Here is an 18488-nt window from a genome sequence, read left to right as displayed (position 1 = left end):
ATATTACAAGCAGCGATGCAAACAGTGACATAACACTCAGTTGTAGTTCTTTTAGTTTAGTTAACTATGAATTTTTTGGACTTGTAGGAAACATTTCGGTGGACCCCTCAAGTTTAGACTTTTTTGGGGGGTCAACTTGCTTTTAAAGTTTAGCTTTCCATTGGATTTTGGTTGAGGTTAGATTAAGCTTTAGGCAATCTGTTGTAATAATTAAGGTTGGGATTTGGGACTAGGAAATGCATTAGGCAATCAATGAGATGTCCCCACTATGATAGAAAATGAAAAATAGCAAAATCCAGGTCAATTATTTGCAGAAGGACTGTTTGTAAAAAAATGCTAGTTGTCTTTTAAAAAGTAGGTCCATAGAATGGCCTGATCAACATATTTTGTTTGATATATTTAAAAATCCAAGGTTAGGGTCTGAAATTCTGTGTGATGAATATTTAGACTGGTGTTACTTTTGTAAAATGATTAGAGCACATAAAGCTTAAAAAAAAGTCTGCAAACTGGTTATTTGGCCAATATTTGACCATAATACGATTAACCGATCTTTCAGCATACAGTACCATAGTTTTTTATCATTATTATTATTATGTTTTCCAGCATCCCCTTTGTGACCCAATTCATGCTCACAACATGAACTGCCGAAAAAAACGGATAGTTGTTTTAACCACAGGGAATGTGACACCCTCCTATCGCGTTCTAGCTTGGAGGCAATCGGTCGGCTGTCAGTGTGCAATGTGAGGTAAGGATGGTTAACAGGACTCATGTGGATTTTAAAAAATACCATTTGCATGATGGACGTATGCAAAGAGTTGCGATCATGTTTGCATATAAGAAGCTCCATCCCGAGAGATAAAAAAAAGAGATCAAAATAATATGAAATCATTACTGGGATATTGTGAGTTTTATACACAATGCCAAAGATTATTTACATCCAAGACTAACAAGAAAATATTTTCGTATCCAGAAAACTTGATAAAAAGGTCCGCAATACAAAGTCCTATGCCTTATCAGTCAGACAGGTGTGCAACGTGAGTTTTTTTTTTCTCTCTTTGTACATGTCTGTGGCCATCTTAGTCATAAAATCAAACGTTGGCAGCGAACCCGTTGGACTGGTTGTAAAACAGATACACCTGAGGCGTCAACAGTCAAACTTGCAGTCATCATTTTGGCATACGGTCCAACCTTATTGTTCTCCAGATCTTTGATGGCGAGGTCAAAGAAATGTGATTTAATCAACAAAGTGTAGCCGACTGATTGTGATGCTTGTGTGCTAATATGACATCAAGTCAAGTCTGAGATAAGGCCAAAGTGAATTAGGGAAAATTTAACCTCATAGTTAGATGATTGGCACACAGAGAGCTTTGTTAGTGATGTCTGTGCGTAATGTGGTTAAATAACTGTCTTATAAACAACATAACATCTTAGCCAAGCAACTATTCCAAACATTGAAACATTGTATTGTAAATGTTTGCAAAAAGCCTTCATAATAATGGTGATATTTCACATATGAATGATTTTCCCACTTATGTATTTGTTTATAAGTATTCAGCAAAAGTAACAATTATCAGTTGATAGATACTCTGGATCTATTGTATTTTATTCTATTATACGCTATTCTATTGTACAGATAGATAGATAGATAGATAGATAGATAGATAGATAGATAGATAGATAGATAGATAGATAGATAGATAGATAGATAGATAGATAGATAGATAGATAGATAGATAGATAGATAGATAGCAAGCAATCAAGCTAGCTACTGTATATATAGCAATCTAACTATCACTACATAGATAGATAGATAGATAGATAGATAGATAGATAGATAGATAGATAGATAGATAGACAGACAGACAGACAGACAGACAGACAGACAGACAGACAGACAGAAAGCTAAATAACTATAAAGCTAAATAACGGCCAACTAAGTGACAGACAGACGGACTGCAGACAGAAAGCTAGATATAGCTAGCTAGCTAGACATACAGACCAAACATTTTGAAGCTAAACAATAGCTAGGTAGCTAGGTCGTTAGATAGCTCAACATACATAAAAAGACAGACAGACAGACAGACAGACAGACAGAGGCAAAGCTAATTCAAAGCAAGCTAGCTACTGACCGACCGACAGACAGAAAGCCAGATAATAGCTAGCTAGCTAGACTAGATAGACAGACCAAACTACTGAAAGCTAAACAATAGCTAGACAGCCCGACAGACAGATTTCAGTCCCGTCGTTCTTTTGCTTTCAATCTGTGTCTAGTCAAGTGAATCACTGCAAGTGCACTGTGATGAATGTTATCATAATCTGCAGCCCATCATGGAAAAAAAAAGGTGACAGCAGGCTTGATAACACATGCAACAAACTCCATGACTCATACTTCTCCAAGTATTCCTCAGTAGCACAAGGAATTCGACATCCTGCAAAATATTCCCGGGGTTTCCTGCATGATGTCATCTCAGTTTTCCATCGGGTTTCAAGGAGGTGTCATCATCCAGACTTCACCGAAAGAGACGTATGCTAAATGTAACTCATTGATTAGATGTTGATTCAAGGATCTTCAACCATTGTTCTTCAGCATATTCGTGTGTTATGACAGATCATGAGGCGTATCCAATTTCATTTTATTGGTCTGAAATATTCTTATCGGAAGTAAACGCAGCACAGTTGTGGTTGACACAATTCAAAAATTATACTCGATAGGCGTAAGGTAAAGAACGATATAGAAAGTGAAATAATGAGCGACCGTGCATGCTAATCTGCGTTAGCAATATGAACTTAGTCCTCCTATGGACATCTACGTTGCACGGCCAACTACTTGAACTGAGTTTAATTTTTTCATAAATAAAACTCTAGCAAAGGTGACATAACCTTGCTGGCACACTTGACGGAAAAAGAGCAGATATTGTCTCTGATGGATGACCTTTTATGAATCTTAACAGATTTTGCATCTGTGCCATCACAATGTGTAATCATGAATTGACACAAATGTGAAACTAGCAAGACCGAACATGCTTATTTGATATTGCTCAATGGGTCCGCGAACATGAATAAAGTGTTTTAGTATCAGCTTGCATGAGTTTGCTTCATTATGTGTCCAACTTTTTTTTTTTTTTTGAATTCATATTTTCCATGAGTATCCGAAGTGAACTCATGACGTTCCGAGCGGCCTCCCTTCATGTGTGGTGGCTCGAAGTGTGAAGTTGCTCCCTGTTGTTGATCCAGACTCAGGGGGCGAGAGCGACGGTGCTAAAGTCACACCTCGGCCCACTTAAACGGAGCCTTGCTATCTGAGTTCTAACATCAGGTGTCCAGTGGAAACGCAGACGTGCCAAAGTTCTCACACGGGACCGGCATAAAGGAATCTTAATTGAAGCCGGGCCCTCCTTTGAAGGCAAGATCAGTCAATGTCAGTTTTTTTCAGTGTGATAAGCACCTTGAACGAGGAGTCTATTTTCATTTCTCATTGCATATCGTTAATATTTAGGGGGGGTATCACATTCTGATAACTGGGTTGGAATTTTGAATTTCTAGGTATTTCAAGGAGAGGACTACACGGGACTAAACATTTTCCAAAACTCATAGTCTGTAACAAATGGCAGCTAGGCATTCTGAACAAAAAATGAAGGATAAATTAAAATGTATTCAGGACAAGATATGGTCTTTGTAACTTGCTTTTATTCCTTAAACTTTACATAACCTGCTTTAACAAGAAGGAAAAAAAGAAGTGTTCCCTGACCGGGAATCGAACCCGGGCCGCGGCGGTGAGAGCGCCGAATCCTAACCACTAGACCACCAGGGAAGCTACAAGTCTAAACATACCTCGAGCATTTCTCCAGAGTCAGTTGTTGATGCGCGCCTTAGTTCGCTTGCTAGCAACATAAAGATAACTCGCTGAATAGACAGACGATAAATAGCAAGCTTGCACGCTAGTAAACTAACTATAAACAATACAACGACAGATACAAACAAAAAGCTAGATAATTGATTGCAAGATGGAGACATAATCTTAGTACAGTACTAATTTTGCAAAAAAAAATAGGTTTGGCAAGATTTAAAAAAAAATCCTCATTATCTTTGCATAGATTATAATTTAGCTTTTTGTGTGCAAATTACGTGCAAGAAAGAGGTCATCGTGTTTGTAGGAGACGGGATTGTGTTGTCACCATCATCAAAGCTATTGCATGGGTCAACCTTGTTCTTGTTTATAGCTAATTCGAATTAATGGCGTTGAAACTGTGTGTGCGCAGGAGAAGCCACAGGTGTGGTGGTCATTTGAGGTGCGGTATCAGAAAGGGTAAAGTGAGAGCGCTCAGCTGTCTGCATAGCTCAACAGTGAAAGGGGAGCATGTTGGGACACTACCAAACAATGCAGTAGCAAGTCAGCCTAGCAACACAAAGTTCCCAATTCACTGTAGCCTATGTGTTTTCATAGAACGTGGCACGGTTGAGACCCAGGGATCACAAAGCTTTTCCAAAACTGAGAGCCACTTCTCCGTACTGAGTAATACAAAGATCTACCAGTCACTGAAATGGCGGATTTGCTCAAAGTATCTGTCATAAAGTTATTGTTATGTGTTCATTACTGTTATGTAGTTTTGTGTGGACATGATCTAATGATTTCTCACAGTAATTAGGAAATAGCTGTAGCAAACACGTAAAGCACAGGTGTCAAACTCAAGGCCCGGGGGCCAGATCCGGCCCTCCACATCATTTTATGTGGCCCGCGAAATGCTGATTTGGCTTCAAGTTTCTGGCTAAAAAAGCAAATTTGCAAGTTGTCTTCAACTTTTAAAATCTGGGGAGAAAATTCAAGCATGTTTTAATTCACAATCAGTTTTTGCCGGCCTCTTATTTCAAAACTTTCACAAAAAAGATTTGACTTCACAGTCATACCGGCCCTCTGACAGAAACTAGAACTACAATGTGGCCCACAACAAAAATGAGTTTGACACCCCTGACGTAAAGTAAGTGTAATATGCAATGTAAATGATTATCATATATGAATAATTGTTTCCAAAATTCCTAGAAAATCACAACTATTTGCAGAACAGGCCTGCGGGCTACTCATATGGTACTTGGGGGCTACCAGGTGCCTGCGGGCACCATGTTGGTGACCCCAATAAATTGAAAAATGTGTGGTTACAATTAAAAAAAAAAAAAAACTCAAACTTGTGTCACATTTGGAACATCTTTATTTGATTTCTTGTGTTGCTCCATTCGTAATAGTGCAAAGTTCAATATTTTAAGTTCAAACAAATAAATAAACATTCACCAAATACAAGCGAAGCACAAACTTAAAAAAAAAAAAAAAAGTTGCTACAGCCACGTTCACATTGAACAATATGGATTCATGGAGCCATCTTCCTATTTGCGGAAAATTTTGGATTTACAGTACATGCCGTGTGTGATCCTTGGTCCTTCCCTGGTGGATTTAAACACTAACAGCGTCTCAATTGGATGTGGGTAAGTAATCGAGGTTCACTGACAAATGGAAAAATGACAAAGAAACTGAAAACCTGGAGCAAAATAGGAAAAATGTCTCACAATAATGTGCAACAATAATGTGCAATAATCATCTGGAATTTTACAGTTTTTTAGCCATGATGTAAGCATGATACGAGTTGAATACTGGCAATTTAAAAAACCTGACACTGAAATGTTAGGGTTATATTATTTTACAAATTCCTATGAAATAGCGGAAATAGAAGTTGGGTCAATTCTTCAATGACGGAATGTAAAATTTGTGACAGAAAAAAAGGGTATAAAGTTGTAGACGGAACATGAACTTTTTACCGCTAAAAAAGGCAAAATAAATGTACTAATCTCAAAGAAAGTTCTGGACGTTTAAGTTAAAATTGATTATGAATCAGTATTCATTATTTATGTTTGAATATTTCCCACACAATTTATTTGTAAATAAATCAAACATTCCCCTTAAAATCGTAATCAATTCCCAATCATATTTTTGACTTCATCAGATAGTTTTACTTCTGAGTCGTTTTACCACTCAGTGTTGACACTCGCGGGGAGATTGAGATACTCTTATTCAAATACTCAAAAAATACAATTTTATTGCAAATTTTACTAAAAAAAAAGTCAATATTCAAGTCCTAGGGAAAAATGCAATTCAGCAAAATGGTGATGTGATAAATATGCAACCACACTACCCTTTTTTGCACTTCTTTAAATCCACTAACAGTGTACATGTTACATATAAATAAATATATTAAATTACTCTTAAATAGAAATGTCATAAGTTTCCATCTCGTAACATCTTACATTTAACATTTACACGTTTCCATAAATATTTTAAAATTCTTCATCATTTATTTATCGAAAGGTCCAAAACTCATTTAGACTCGAGGGATTGGCTGATCCTATGTTGCGTTCATGCTGCCGTCTCAAAGTCTGTGTTAGGAATGTGGGTTGAGAAGATGAGGACTACCATTGCATGTTACTGCCACCTAGCGTGACATTAGCAGCACTACCTCATTTTAGCCTCCCTGTTTGGGAGTCCATGCCGGTGGACTAAACATGCAGAGTTTGTTATTACCAGCCAATAGGCCACATTATTTTATTTTTTTTTACCCCACGTCCCTTATGAGGCGGCAAACTCTAAATTTTGGGGTGGTGGCAAAGAAATTCAGGTTTGCGCAAAGTCCAGTCAACCCTCATTCGGAATTTGTACTCCTAATAGGGCAGTCGTCATATAAAAGAGAGCTCTGGAGTGGCAGTAGCTCTAATGCGTTCTAATTCAAATTTCGATGACATTTTGAAAGCCAAGTTCCGTTAACGATGGCCAGGAACCTCATTCCCACCCCTGCGCCTCATCTTCGGTCTCCTCCTCCTCTTTAAACTGAGCAATTACGTCTCTTCCCAGAGCCGGTCTGGGGTGTGGCAGCGGAGGCCGAGGTCAGCCAAGCCGTGACCCCGTGTCAAAGGCTAGTGGAGGACACGGACAGGGTGGGCGAGGACGGCGGCGGGAAATTGAGCAGCTCCAGCACGGCCACGCCCACGCTGCTGCGCCGCGTGAACATGCAGGAAGCCGCCACCCACTTGTTGCTGCGCGGGTTGTACTTCTCGATGGAGTTGAGGCTGGAGCTGCCGTCGTTGCCTCCCACGGCGTACAGCCAGCCGTCCATCGCCACCAGGTCGTGAGTGCTCCTGTGACGGGCAAACAGAACACACCGACTTTACTATTTTACAGGAATAGCCAAGTCATATCACAGACTGTCAAAAATGTTCAGAATCTCCTACATTAAGGTATTTCCATACTATAAGGCGCACTGGATTATAAGGCGCAGAGAATAGAAGCGACAGTAGTGGGTGGGATTGCTCATAGGTGTCGGACTGCGGTCCTCAACAGGCGGTATCCTGCATGTTTTACAGATTTCTCTCCCCTAATCATTTGAATCAGGTGTGTTTGGGAGAGCAGGTTAGAAAATATGAAGGATACCGGCCCTCGAGGACTGCACTTTGACACCTGAGCACTAGATGGAGCTGCGCTAAACGCAATGTCAAAAAACAAACGAACTTTAGTAATGGACGATCAGGGCACTGTTACAAAAAAAAAAAAAAGAAAATTACTGAACAAATTCAATGCTAATGTATCCATTTATTTATTCATAGATTTATAATAAACATGGTAAACGTTTGGGAATGTAGCAAATATTCAATATTTGGTATAAAATTAACATAGATTCTGTTTAATGGAAAGAAAAGAGATCATTTTAATACCGTGACACCATTATATTTTTGCTCATGGTTACCACACCATCATACTCTAATATCGGATAAAGCCTACCAACAACCCAGGCTAAACTAGGCTCCTGACATACTGCACAAAGCTTGTCTTTCACAACAAGTAATTTAGACGAAAGATTCTCAAGTTGACAACAATTGAAAACACCCTGTGAATATCACACAAAACCTGAAAAATAGCCGACAGTATTTTGGGCATAGAGATTTTTTTTTTCCTCGACACTTCTGCTTGGGTCAAGAGGCGGATCAGAGATAAGCACAAGGTGACATTACTTAAACTGTAAATTGAGCCTCCCGGCAACAGGATAATAAAAGCGCTCCACACCATGGTTTATTCATGGTGCCGCACTTGCTCCCACCACATTCTGACTCACGCAAAGACAAGTGGGTGTTTGAGCGCGCGTGTGTGTATTGCGTGTCTAGGGGATTGAACAAATTAGTGGACACGTCCACAAATCCAATATGGCTACACCTCAAAAACCCAGTGCTCCGTGCTTGATCCTCTGCATCTATATTTGTATATTTAATATAGGAATCATCTCACATAAAACAAATGGAGAATAGCTTCTCAGTCTATATATATATATATATATATATATATATATGTATGTGTGTGTGTGTGTGGGGGTGTGTGTGTATAAAAAAGCCCAATAACAACCTAAAGTGGACACTGATTGTCATTGTGTTGATAGGCTAGTTCAGGATCAGAGGGAAGACATGACAATGGAAGAGCAACTGAGTTGTATAACTTTAAAACACTCGAACAGCACCTTTGATCAGGGTAGAGGGATAAGCATTCTTTGCAAGAAGGAGCTCAAGTTTAGCCTACAACATCAATGCAAAGCACCCCCAACAAACGATAGCAGCAAAGACGCTAATGTAGCAAAGCTCTTTGCTAAACTGAACTGACAAACCTGCGAATGTTCATGGCAGACACTCCCTCCCAGGTGTTGGTCTTGGGGTTGAATCTTTCCACCGAGTTGAGACAGCTGGTGCCGTCGTTACCTCCCGCGACGTACAGCATGCCGTCCAGGACGGCCACGCCGGCGCTGCTGCGTCGACTTAGCATATTAGCAATTGGTGTCCATGTGTTGCTCTGTTCATCCAATCCAACAAACAATTAAGAAGCGGTCATGAATGATCATTTATCCCACAAATCAATATATCAAAAGCCATAGAATATACCTGAGGATCGTACTTCTCCACGGTTGCGAGATGCGACGAGCTGTCGTAACCACCCACCGCATACAAGTTGCCATCTGGAGGGGGGGGCGGAAATGGAAAGTTATCACAAAGCTTATTGAAACAGTTGGAAAAATGAATCCTCGGAGCATCACGGGGCGCTACCTAACGTGGCGACACGAACGTATCTCCTGCGCGTGCTCATGGCAGCAATTGAGGTCCATGTGCTTGTCAGGGGGTCAAAACGCTCTGCGCTGTAAAAGTAAAGATATCTTAGAATAGTCTTTAAAAAAAAACATAAAAAACTCCACAACTGTACTACTGTGTGTCTGTATTTGTTTTTGCTACATGGTGGGTACCGAATTCATAATATTACCGTCTTTGTGAAGACCTCTTGCACTTGTGGGTACCGTTGTGGTGGACCCCACAAGTCCAAACCTCTTTTTGAGAGTCAAAACTTGGTTTTACAGTATAAGTTTGATATGGATTTTGGTTGAGGTTAGGCAATCTAGGGGCTAGGATTGCAATTTCTCAAAGGGATGTCCCCACTACGATATGAAATCCCCCGTGTGTGTGCATGTACGCATCATTGTACCTATTGAGACAGGAAGCTCCATCATAACCCCCAGCCGCATACAGCAATCCATGCAAGACCGCCACGCCCAAACAGCTCCGTCTGGTTCCCATGGAAACCTCAGGCTGCCAGGAGTTGCTGATGGGGTCATACGACTCCACAGTTGCCAGATCGGAGGTCCCGTCATACCTAAATGGCACGTGGACAAATAAGTGAGACTGCTTTTTCACGCTTTTGAGCCAGAGGCTTGAAACTTTTAAAATAAAAGGACTTTGCCCTGGATTCATTAGAAAAGAATAGAAATGAATCGAAGTGAAAGCCTTAATTGTTATTCTAAAGCTGGTATACTATTTATTTATAAAAGGTCATGTTAAAATTTCAAAACATCAGGCAAATAGTTTCTGATTTTTCAGGATTTTGGGGTGACCTGAGAAGCAATTTAGCTTGTAAAATTGCGCGATCTTTATTTACAGGGTGCAAAGATACAAGGATGTAATCTTTCTACTCAAAAGTCAGAAGTTCTGGATTTAACTCAAGGGTCGGGCCTTGGTTTTGCAAGTGCGGGTTTTTCAGCTTCCTCCCACATACCGAAACATGCATTTGTTTCAGTGGAAACTCTAAAATCACACATGTCAAGTGTGAATGATTGATTGTGTGCGTGGGCCCTGCTACCACCCCTCTCGCCTAAAATTGGAATGGGCTCCAGCCCACCCGGGGCGGAGAACAGAATCACTGGTAGAAAACGAATGAATGGATTTGTCAGAACAAGATGGGTGTAACAGCAAGCTTATTTTAACGATCCTCACTCACCCGCCAACAGCATACAGTCTGTTCCCAATGGCCGCCACGCCCACCCGGGCCCGCCGAGTGGACATGGACGCCACCATGTGCCAACGATCTGTCCTGGTATCGTACGCCTCGCAGTCTCCATGGATGGCAAACAAACTGCCGCCGCCTTGGTCAGAAACGCGCGCGGGCAAAAACACACACAGATTGTGTAAAAAAGACCATTTTGGTCATTGGAAATGTAATTGGCTGTCTGCCACTGACCGACGGCAAAGAGCACGGGACTGGCGCCTTCGCAGCGGCGGGGTCGCGTCCTGCTGTTGCTGAGCACGCCTCTCTGCTCGGGCATCAGGTGATACTTGAGGGCCTCGATCAGCAGGTCCTTGCACTCCGAGTGATGACGCACCAGCAGCTCCGTGTCCACATTGCTCATCAGGAAGTCTCGCCTCAGCAGCGGCAGCCGCACGCACTTCATCAGCTGACAGGAGAGTAGCATTGTTTGGATGGGATACGTTTTGATGGGGGAAATCAAAAAGCAGCACTTCTACATTCATAATTCTTCTTCTGTCATTATATGGGTGCCACCTAGTGTCGAAAATGAGACACTACAGCATCATCTTATTCTGTTTAATTTTCTTTGCACTTCACTGTACTCCTTGAAAAAACGTTGGTACAACCACATATTTTGATGCATTTTCCTTCCACTGGATATTTGTTTTATTGTATTTATTCATTTATTTTTGGATAATCGTATTATATTTTCTATACAAAAAAAAGTATTTTATGAAGAAATGGAAAAATGATCAGATAATTACTCGCTGGGACCAGGCCTGCATGCATGGCAATAATATGGATATAAATGACACTAAAGGTTTTTGGTGTGTATTTTCTCAGTTAATTCATAATCCACAAACCCAATACTGATCAGAATGCAGTGTTTAGACTTGTGCAGAGAAAATTATTGTAAAGCAAATTTTGAGGAGACTCCACCTGAGTGGAAAGTGAATTCAAACATGTCCTGAGAAAGACAAAATGAGTCCTACCCAGGGAACATGGGGCCGGCGCCCGTCTATGTCATGTTTCACCCAGCTCAGTACAGCCCGATACACTTCCTCTTCAGATGGTACGTTCAAGTTGTCGCTGGAAATCAAATCCAGGACCTGCGGACAGATTAAAAACATTACATGTAAATGTTGAAAACAAAACATAACAAAAATCCATCAGAACAACATATCTTAACAAGACAAAAGACCTACCGTATTTTCCGCACTATAAGGCGCACCTAAATCCTTAATTTTTAAAAAAAAGCTGATGGTGCGCCTTATAATCAGGTGCGCCTTATATTTGGATCGATATTGAGATTGGGATTGGTAGATGGGGAATGAAGTTATAAAATAAGCTTTACCTCTTTCTTTTTTGTGTTTACAGTTGAACAAGGTTGCTCATATTGACATTGAGTTAATATACTATTGAGAGTTTAAGAGTTATTGAGTTATTATTGTTATTACTTTGAGTATTACTATATTGTGATTGAAAAAGTTTTAAAATATGTCATTAATTGTGGGTGCGCCTCATAATCCGGTGCGCCTTATAGTGCGGAAAATACGGTACTTACCAAAAAATGGGCAAAATGTGACATTAAGATGAGGAATTTATTTTTATTTGATAAACAGGAGGGAAGTGATGGATTTATTGTATATATGTATACATGTTATCATAAAAACACATTGCTTGCACACCTATTGCCGCGTACATACACACACAAAGAGATATAAACAATTCCTTACATGGCATCACTGTGACCGCCATAATCTTTGAAATAAAACAATGAGGAGTACACTCTCCTTTTTTGCAAAAGATTGCGTTTTTCGCAAGAGTCTTTGCATTTTCTCCAGTCTCTTCTTATTGATAACTCTGACGAAAAAGTATACACGACTTATTGACACTTTCCTCCCTGCTTTCGATGATGTCTTTCACAACTCGGCATACATACCGAACATAACATGGAGCGTTCACACATAATCACTTGCATGTTAATTTAAGGCTTGCTGAGCCTGTTTAAAATATATCCAAGGCACATATTGTGGCTCGGTGGAACACAGGGCGCCGCATTCTGAGTGGCTGGCTGGCGCTGTTCCCAGACTGAGATGAGGCCGGGTGGGTTTGTCGGGCCGGAGCGGACAGCTGCTGTCTAGTCAGATGGGGGCAGCAGCTTACAGTGAATTAGCCAGTTCAAAAGGAAGGCTAACACATGGCTAACATACGAAAAGACTTGAAAATGTACAAATAAGTCAACTTAAAACTGTAAAATTACGGTTTGGGATTGAATACTTGATTTTGATAACTACACAATTTTGCACATACAATTAATATTCTTAACAACGCAGTTTTTCATTCGCTTTCAACTGAAAATGACCACTTGCTGAACGCTCAGGCACTAGCAATTCAGCTAATTAACGTCACATGACCAAGAGGTGAGTCCATGATTGGTCGCTACCCTTGAGCACGGAATGTCATTTTCAGTCAGCAGTAAATAGAAACATGCGTTTTTAAAGTAATTATTGTACAGCTAAATAATTCTACTGTCAAATAAATTATAAACAAAATATTAACTTTTTACAGCTAAAAATGGCAAAATAAATACACTGTCCCTTTAAGCAAGTTAGGCACAAGCTGTGAACCTTAAGTTTACATTAAAACTGATTTTAGAACATTCATTAGTTTTTAATGAGTCAAATTTTTCATTAACTATTTGCTAGCATTATCTGTTCAATTAAAAACAATGGTCCAGAATTACTGAAGAATATTATTCTACTTTTGGGTCATCTTTTTACTGCTAAAAATGGCAAAATAAATACACTGTCCCTTTAAGCAAGTTAGGCACAAGGTGTGAACCTTAAGTTTACATTAAAACTGATTTTAAATCATTCATTAGTTTTTAATGAGTCAAACTTTTCATTAACTATTTGCTAGCATTATCTGTTCAATTAAAAACAATGGTCCAGAATTACTGAAGAATATTATTCTACTTTTTGGTCATATCGCCCAGCCCTAATGGAAGCCATTCTGCAGAGTGCAGTTGCTGAATAAGATATAGCCCGGCAGAGTTGAGGTGCCAGAATAAAACTAATAGAGACTGTGATAAATGCGCTCAGCTGAGGAAGAGCAAAAGTCCGATAAATGAATGCAAAAAAATCACATTATTTTATGAAGCTCATCAAGTTCTCCGCTCCTTTAAAATGCGTTTTATGCGCAGTCAAAAAAGGGGAGGACGGACACGCTCATTTGAATGCGTTACAGCACCTGTTTCAATGGCAGCAGCATGAACTCCTCCGTCTTGGACACCTCCACAAAGTGCTGCAGGACGTATTTGTGCGCCGATTTGAGAAGGTCGCTGCATGAGTGCGTGTCGGCGAAGCCCCGGATGCCCAGGCAGTTGGACGGGTCCAGCTGGCTGAGGAGGAATTTGCAGCAGGCGTCCCGAACACCGTTGAGTTGCAGCAGGCTGGCGGCCGGAAGCAATGTCTGACCAACGGGTGGAAGTGCCCACGGTGTTTTCAATCCATAGGGATGATCGACGAGCCGTTCTGAAGCTTACCTGCACATTACCCTCCCCGACCACGATCTCCGCAGTGTAGGCGTACTGGATGAGCTGCTCCAATGCTTGAGGGTCGATATCGTGTAGCGTCACGTGGGTCTGACGACTCTCTGACATCTCATCTGCATGAGAGGGGTACAATGAGAGTGATGACCATCCGCCAAAACTCATACGCCGATTTTTCTTTACGCAAAAAGCTGGAACTAGATAGTGAGAGGCAGGTGATAAAGCAACAAGGATGGAGTCGCATTCTAGTACAATGCTCAAAATAAGTGGTTTTGCGTTCAAGAGATTTGTCGTCATGTGTATAGTTGTACCACACAATGAAATTCTTACCCTGCTTGGCATTTACGGTGTTTTTGTATGAATATGACAAAACTCTCGGCTAATGTGAGAAAGAGACTTATGGTGGATTCAAATGCAGTCGGACATTTCAAACACCAACAAAAGGCCATTGATGTCTTAAAAACGAATAATAATAAGGTTGTGTGACTTTATTATTGTTCAACAAAAATGGTTCCGGATTCAGGGATTAAAAAAAAAAAAGAATACTAAAAAAAAATTCTGTTATCACTGCTGAACATATATTTTTTGAATTAAACAAGCAACCTCTTAAATCACAACAGAGAAGGGACAAATTTCAGTAATACGAATATCAAATCAATAGTGTGACCTGTGTGACCATAATAATGTGCATTATTATGATTTTTTTTTTTAGTTAATAAAGCAAAAATCTAAACAGGCTATGAAAATGAGCTCATTAATGACTGGGTTGGACCAGATGAGGCTTGTTGTCTGGAAGTCTGGAGGCAAGCTAGCAGCACAATGGTCTTGTATGGAAAGGAAATGTGAGATACACAGCAACATTGGCCACCTGTGCCCCAGACAGGAAGAGGAGGCGGCGAAACAATGACAGCCAAAAAAAAAACATACAGTAGCATATACCGTACTCATATATTGTTTTTGACCAACACACACTTCAAAAAAAAAGTATGTGGACTGAAGGTAGGGGTGGTACCTATTATCAACATGTCAAACCACACTTTTCACAAATTACCGTAATTCTCCAAATATAAGACGCACTTGTGTGTCGGATAACACATTCTGTTATTTTCTATGTCACTGTGTATGAGACTCAATAACAGTTTGGCAACAATGTAAAAACTGTAGCAAAACAGAATAAATGTCGTCTTCCTAAAATCTCCATATTTTCTTGTGTTTATATCTGTTGTGGAGTAAGTGTGTTTCAGATTTCCCACATTGTGAACGGTCAGTGAATGCAGCACCAGTTATGGCGAGTGCGCTAGAAGGAGTTCATTTTTCCATAAATACCCAAAGTTGTGATTTCCGTGTGCTCTACCCAGTGCACACAGCTCTATACCTAGCCACTCTTAATTAAATCACCTGGAGACGTCATAATTTCTCCGTTTGAGTAATATTCATCTGGGTGAAAGGAGAGACTCAGACATTGGTTCAGCTTGCTTGCTTCTTTTCTTGAAAATAATGCCGTAAAACCCTCAGCTAACACAAGCTGCTGTTAGAATACGGTCGGTATGAAAATGCAAATCTGTGCGTCATAACTCGGCTTATGTGGCTGACCTCATTCATAAATTGACGTTTTTAGGACGTACCCATACTTTTGGCCTTCATTTTGGGGGAAAAAAAATTACGGTAGCTTTATTTCTTCTATCAGACACTTTTAAAATGATGAATTAATTTGATGTCATGTCCATCCCGAACTGAAAGGCGTTGAAAGTGAACTTACTTGTAAACATGGCGTGGAAGTAAGGGCTGCAAGAAGCCAGCACCACTTTGTGCGCCTTGATCTCTTTGTTGGAGACGTGGAGCACAATATCGCACAGCAGCCCGCGCTGTCGCATCCTGTTCATGGACACGAAGGAGTCGTGGTAGTGGCGCTTGGAGTTGTGCGAGATGCTGTGGCCGTCGCGGTTTAGCAGCTGCATGCCTCCCTCCATCATGGTGCCGGGTGTGGCGGTCGCCGGCTCGTGCCTGTGCCGCACTCTGGCCAACTGAAACATTGATTGTCATGACTTATAAAACGCGTGAAAAGATCGAATATCCTTTGTCATCAGTCTTCCGCCTGAAAGAGCTTAGTTCATCAGGCAGGTGTTATGACAGGTGTCCACAGCAATCAGGGCTCTTTTTTTACTGCGGTATTTCTCATGGTGACAGCTATGACAGGACGCCCGTCAGCACAACAGAGGTCCAAGAAGTCCGATCATTAATTATTGCGGGCCGGCTAGGCACTTGGTGTTAACGCTGATTAAAGCCCAATGCAACATAATCGTAGGTCTGTAATGCAGTATACAATATTCGCATTGATGCTTTTGTATAATTGGACAAATTTTTAACTTGACAATGACTTTGAACATCACTTTTGTTGTGGTAAATAATGTGGATGAGCCCAAAAAAAGTCACATAAGAATCGGGATTCTCATTTAGCTAGGATTCAGGATCAATTTAAAATGTCACAAAATCAATATACGGTCATAAAAAAAATGTTTAATCTTGTCTTATACTTTGAATTCTATGAAATTCAGAACTAGCGTCAAATAGTAAAAGTTGTGGTCAACATGTTTTTTTTTGTGGAAAAGGCAGAATTCTTACAATTCAAAATGTATTAAAAAAAAAGGATACATTGTCTCGTTTTGTTACTCTGTCTTGCAATGCAGACGGGAGTAATATTGTTCATAGATTGATGCAAAAATCATTAATTGAATCGAATTGAATCATTTTGAATCAAGCATGGATTTTGAATCAAGTGGAGACACACACATTGGAATCTAATCCAATTGTGAGGCAAAGATTCCTGCCCCGCAGAAATTAATATTCACACTCAATGAGCTAAACGGAACCGAACGCAAAAAAGAATTGAACTGCAATAACGCATTAAAGGAACATGGAATTTTACTAAGCACATCTGTCAAGCTATGAAGATGTGTTTGAGGAGCATTTTACAAAGTGAAAACATTGATTGACAGATTCGTCATTAATTTGATTCATCTATTTTGATGCAGCTTGACTTTCATATCACGAAAAAAAAAAACACAACTGAGAGTCTTTTACGCAGTTTTAAACCACTGGGACCTATAAAACTTTGAATGGCTCTGATGGTGTCGATTCGCAGATTTTTTTTCCGGATCTCATTATTTTAAGTATACCTAACTGGAACGAATTGGGACAAGGGACACAGACTGGTCCAAAGTCCATTAAAAGCAAAGAGCTCAAGGATGAAACTAAAGCAAACATTATTTGGTTTACAAATGGATTTGGTTATATCAGAATATCACACGTTATCTGGCATCTATTTTGTTAATTTCTTAAGAGCATAACATCGCGTATCATACGCATCACAAATTAATCACGCTCTGCTGATTAGGACAATCTTATTTAATACCCACGGAGTTTGTCTGAGAAGCTGTAACCGGCATCCGCAAAGCTGCTAGAGCCTATCCAATTGTTAGCAACGTAAAACAGTGCTGTGCAACAACGCATTTATTAATCTATTGATGCATTTATGCTCCCTCATTATGCACGGAGAATATTAGCAGCCACAAAAATATAATAGATCTTTACCGGTAGCTTTGCTGCGGTTATATTTGCAATTCGTGTCTCTCCCGCAATTATGTAGGATGAGTCTGCAGCTGTCGCAGTCAGGATGGGCTGGAAATCGGCTTCGGTGACGAGCTATCGGTCCATATTCTTCTCAAGCAAAGGAAACATTAACGAAAAAAAGCCTGTTTAGTGTCTTGTATACGATTGACGTCAATGCAGAAAAAAATTGCATGGACACTGACATGGTAATTTTAAGGTAGTACGATAACAACTCCATTTAATAGCGTGGCTCGAAGAAGAAAAATGCAGATTTGAACATGGAATTGCATCAAATTAAACTAGAAAATAAATAATTTTGCATGAAATGCACAGTGTATGGTCAATGTGAGTACGTGATCACAACGCTCGTATATTATATGCAATACGTTAAAACGACCTTAAAAAATCCTCCTCCAACTCTTGAGTCCGGAAGTGAATTTGAATGGCTTGATTGCGCTTGCGCAAAACATCATGATTGGTCAAGTACCAATTTGTTTCGCGTTCAGATGACAATAAACCAACTCTAACCTCGTTTCCATTTAAAGAAATTTCCGAGTCACATACGGCAGCCAGAACATATATTATTCGCAAGGAAAAGCGAAATAAAGACAATATGATTAAGTCACGCGATGCAACTCACCAGCAGCGGCTGTCGCTGTGACAGCAGCGAATTGTTTCTAGTTTTGAACTTTACCACCTGTGTGCAAGATTCTGTACGGAAAATTACTTGTAAACAAACAATACAACTGCTTGTTCCGTTGATGTAGCGATCATTCAATTTAAAGCTCACAATCGCGTCACAGCTCCTTGAGACAATTTTCAGGTTGTCGTTTTCGCTGAATGTATATATTAAATACACAAACCTAAACATATTTCCTTACTGACAAATGCAGTTTTTGTGCTTTTCAAAAACTGGTTAACGGTATTTGAGAGAAACTCAGTTTTATGTCAATTTTTTAA

General features: G+C 40.0%; 1 protein-coding gene and 1 non-coding gene across 2 annotated transcripts; both read right to left on the bottom strand.

Moving 5' to 3' along the window:
- Positions 1-3739: 3739 nt before the first annotated feature.
- Positions 3740-3811, bottom strand: trnae-cuc (transfer RNA glutamic acid (anticodon CUC)). The gene has a single exon. It is a non-coding gene; the product is annotated as a tRNA-Glu (tRNA).
- Positions 3812-5181: 1370 nt separating this feature from the next.
- klhl17 (kelch-like family member 17) lies at positions 5182-18285 on the bottom strand. Its single transcript, XM_088406219.1, has 13 exons — positions 18169-18285; positions 17511-17636; positions 15679-15943; positions 13914-14035; positions 13619-13840; positions 11359-11475; positions 10580-10793; positions 10340-10484; positions 9551-9718; positions 9121-9209; positions 8959-9032; positions 8688-8869; positions 5182-7176 (listed from the first exon to the last, which is right to left on the bottom strand). The coding sequence occupies exons 3-13, from the start codon at positions 15890-15892 to the stop codon at positions 6948-6950; spliced, it is 1776 nt and encodes a 591-aa protein (XP_088262345.1). The 5' UTR covers positions 15893-15943; positions 17511-17636; positions 18169-18285; the 3' UTR covers positions 5182-6947.
- Positions 18286-18488: the final 203 nt, after the last annotated feature.

Source organism: Hippichthys cyanospilos, chromosome 2 (assembly GCF_059441005.1).
Source record: "Hippichthys cyanospilos isolate Australia breed blue-spotted pipefish chromosome 2, RoL_Hcya_1.0, whole genome shotgun sequence".
NCBI classification, from domain to species: domain Eukaryota; kingdom Metazoa; phylum Chordata; class Actinopteri; order Syngnathiformes; family Syngnathidae; genus Hippichthys; species Hippichthys cyanospilos.
The sequence above is the reverse complement of the archived record's forward strand: the minus strand, read 5'-3'. Positions and strand labels throughout refer to the sequence as shown.

Bases quoted from the DNA above. Each gene is read 5' to 3' on its own strand.
- klhl17 (XM_088406219.1), bottom strand. From the start codon at position 15,892: ATGATGGAGGGAGGCATGCAGCTGCTAAACCGCGACGGCCACAGCATC. The intron at 13,841-13,913 runs GTAAGCTTCAGA...CCCGTTGGTCAG, and splicing joins TCGGGGAGGGTAATGTGCAG to ACATTGCTTCCGGCCGCCAG. The intron at 9,210-9,550 runs GTACAATGATGC...TTACTTTTACAG, and splicing joins GGAGCTTCCTGTCTCAATAG to CGCAGAGCGTTTTGACCCCC.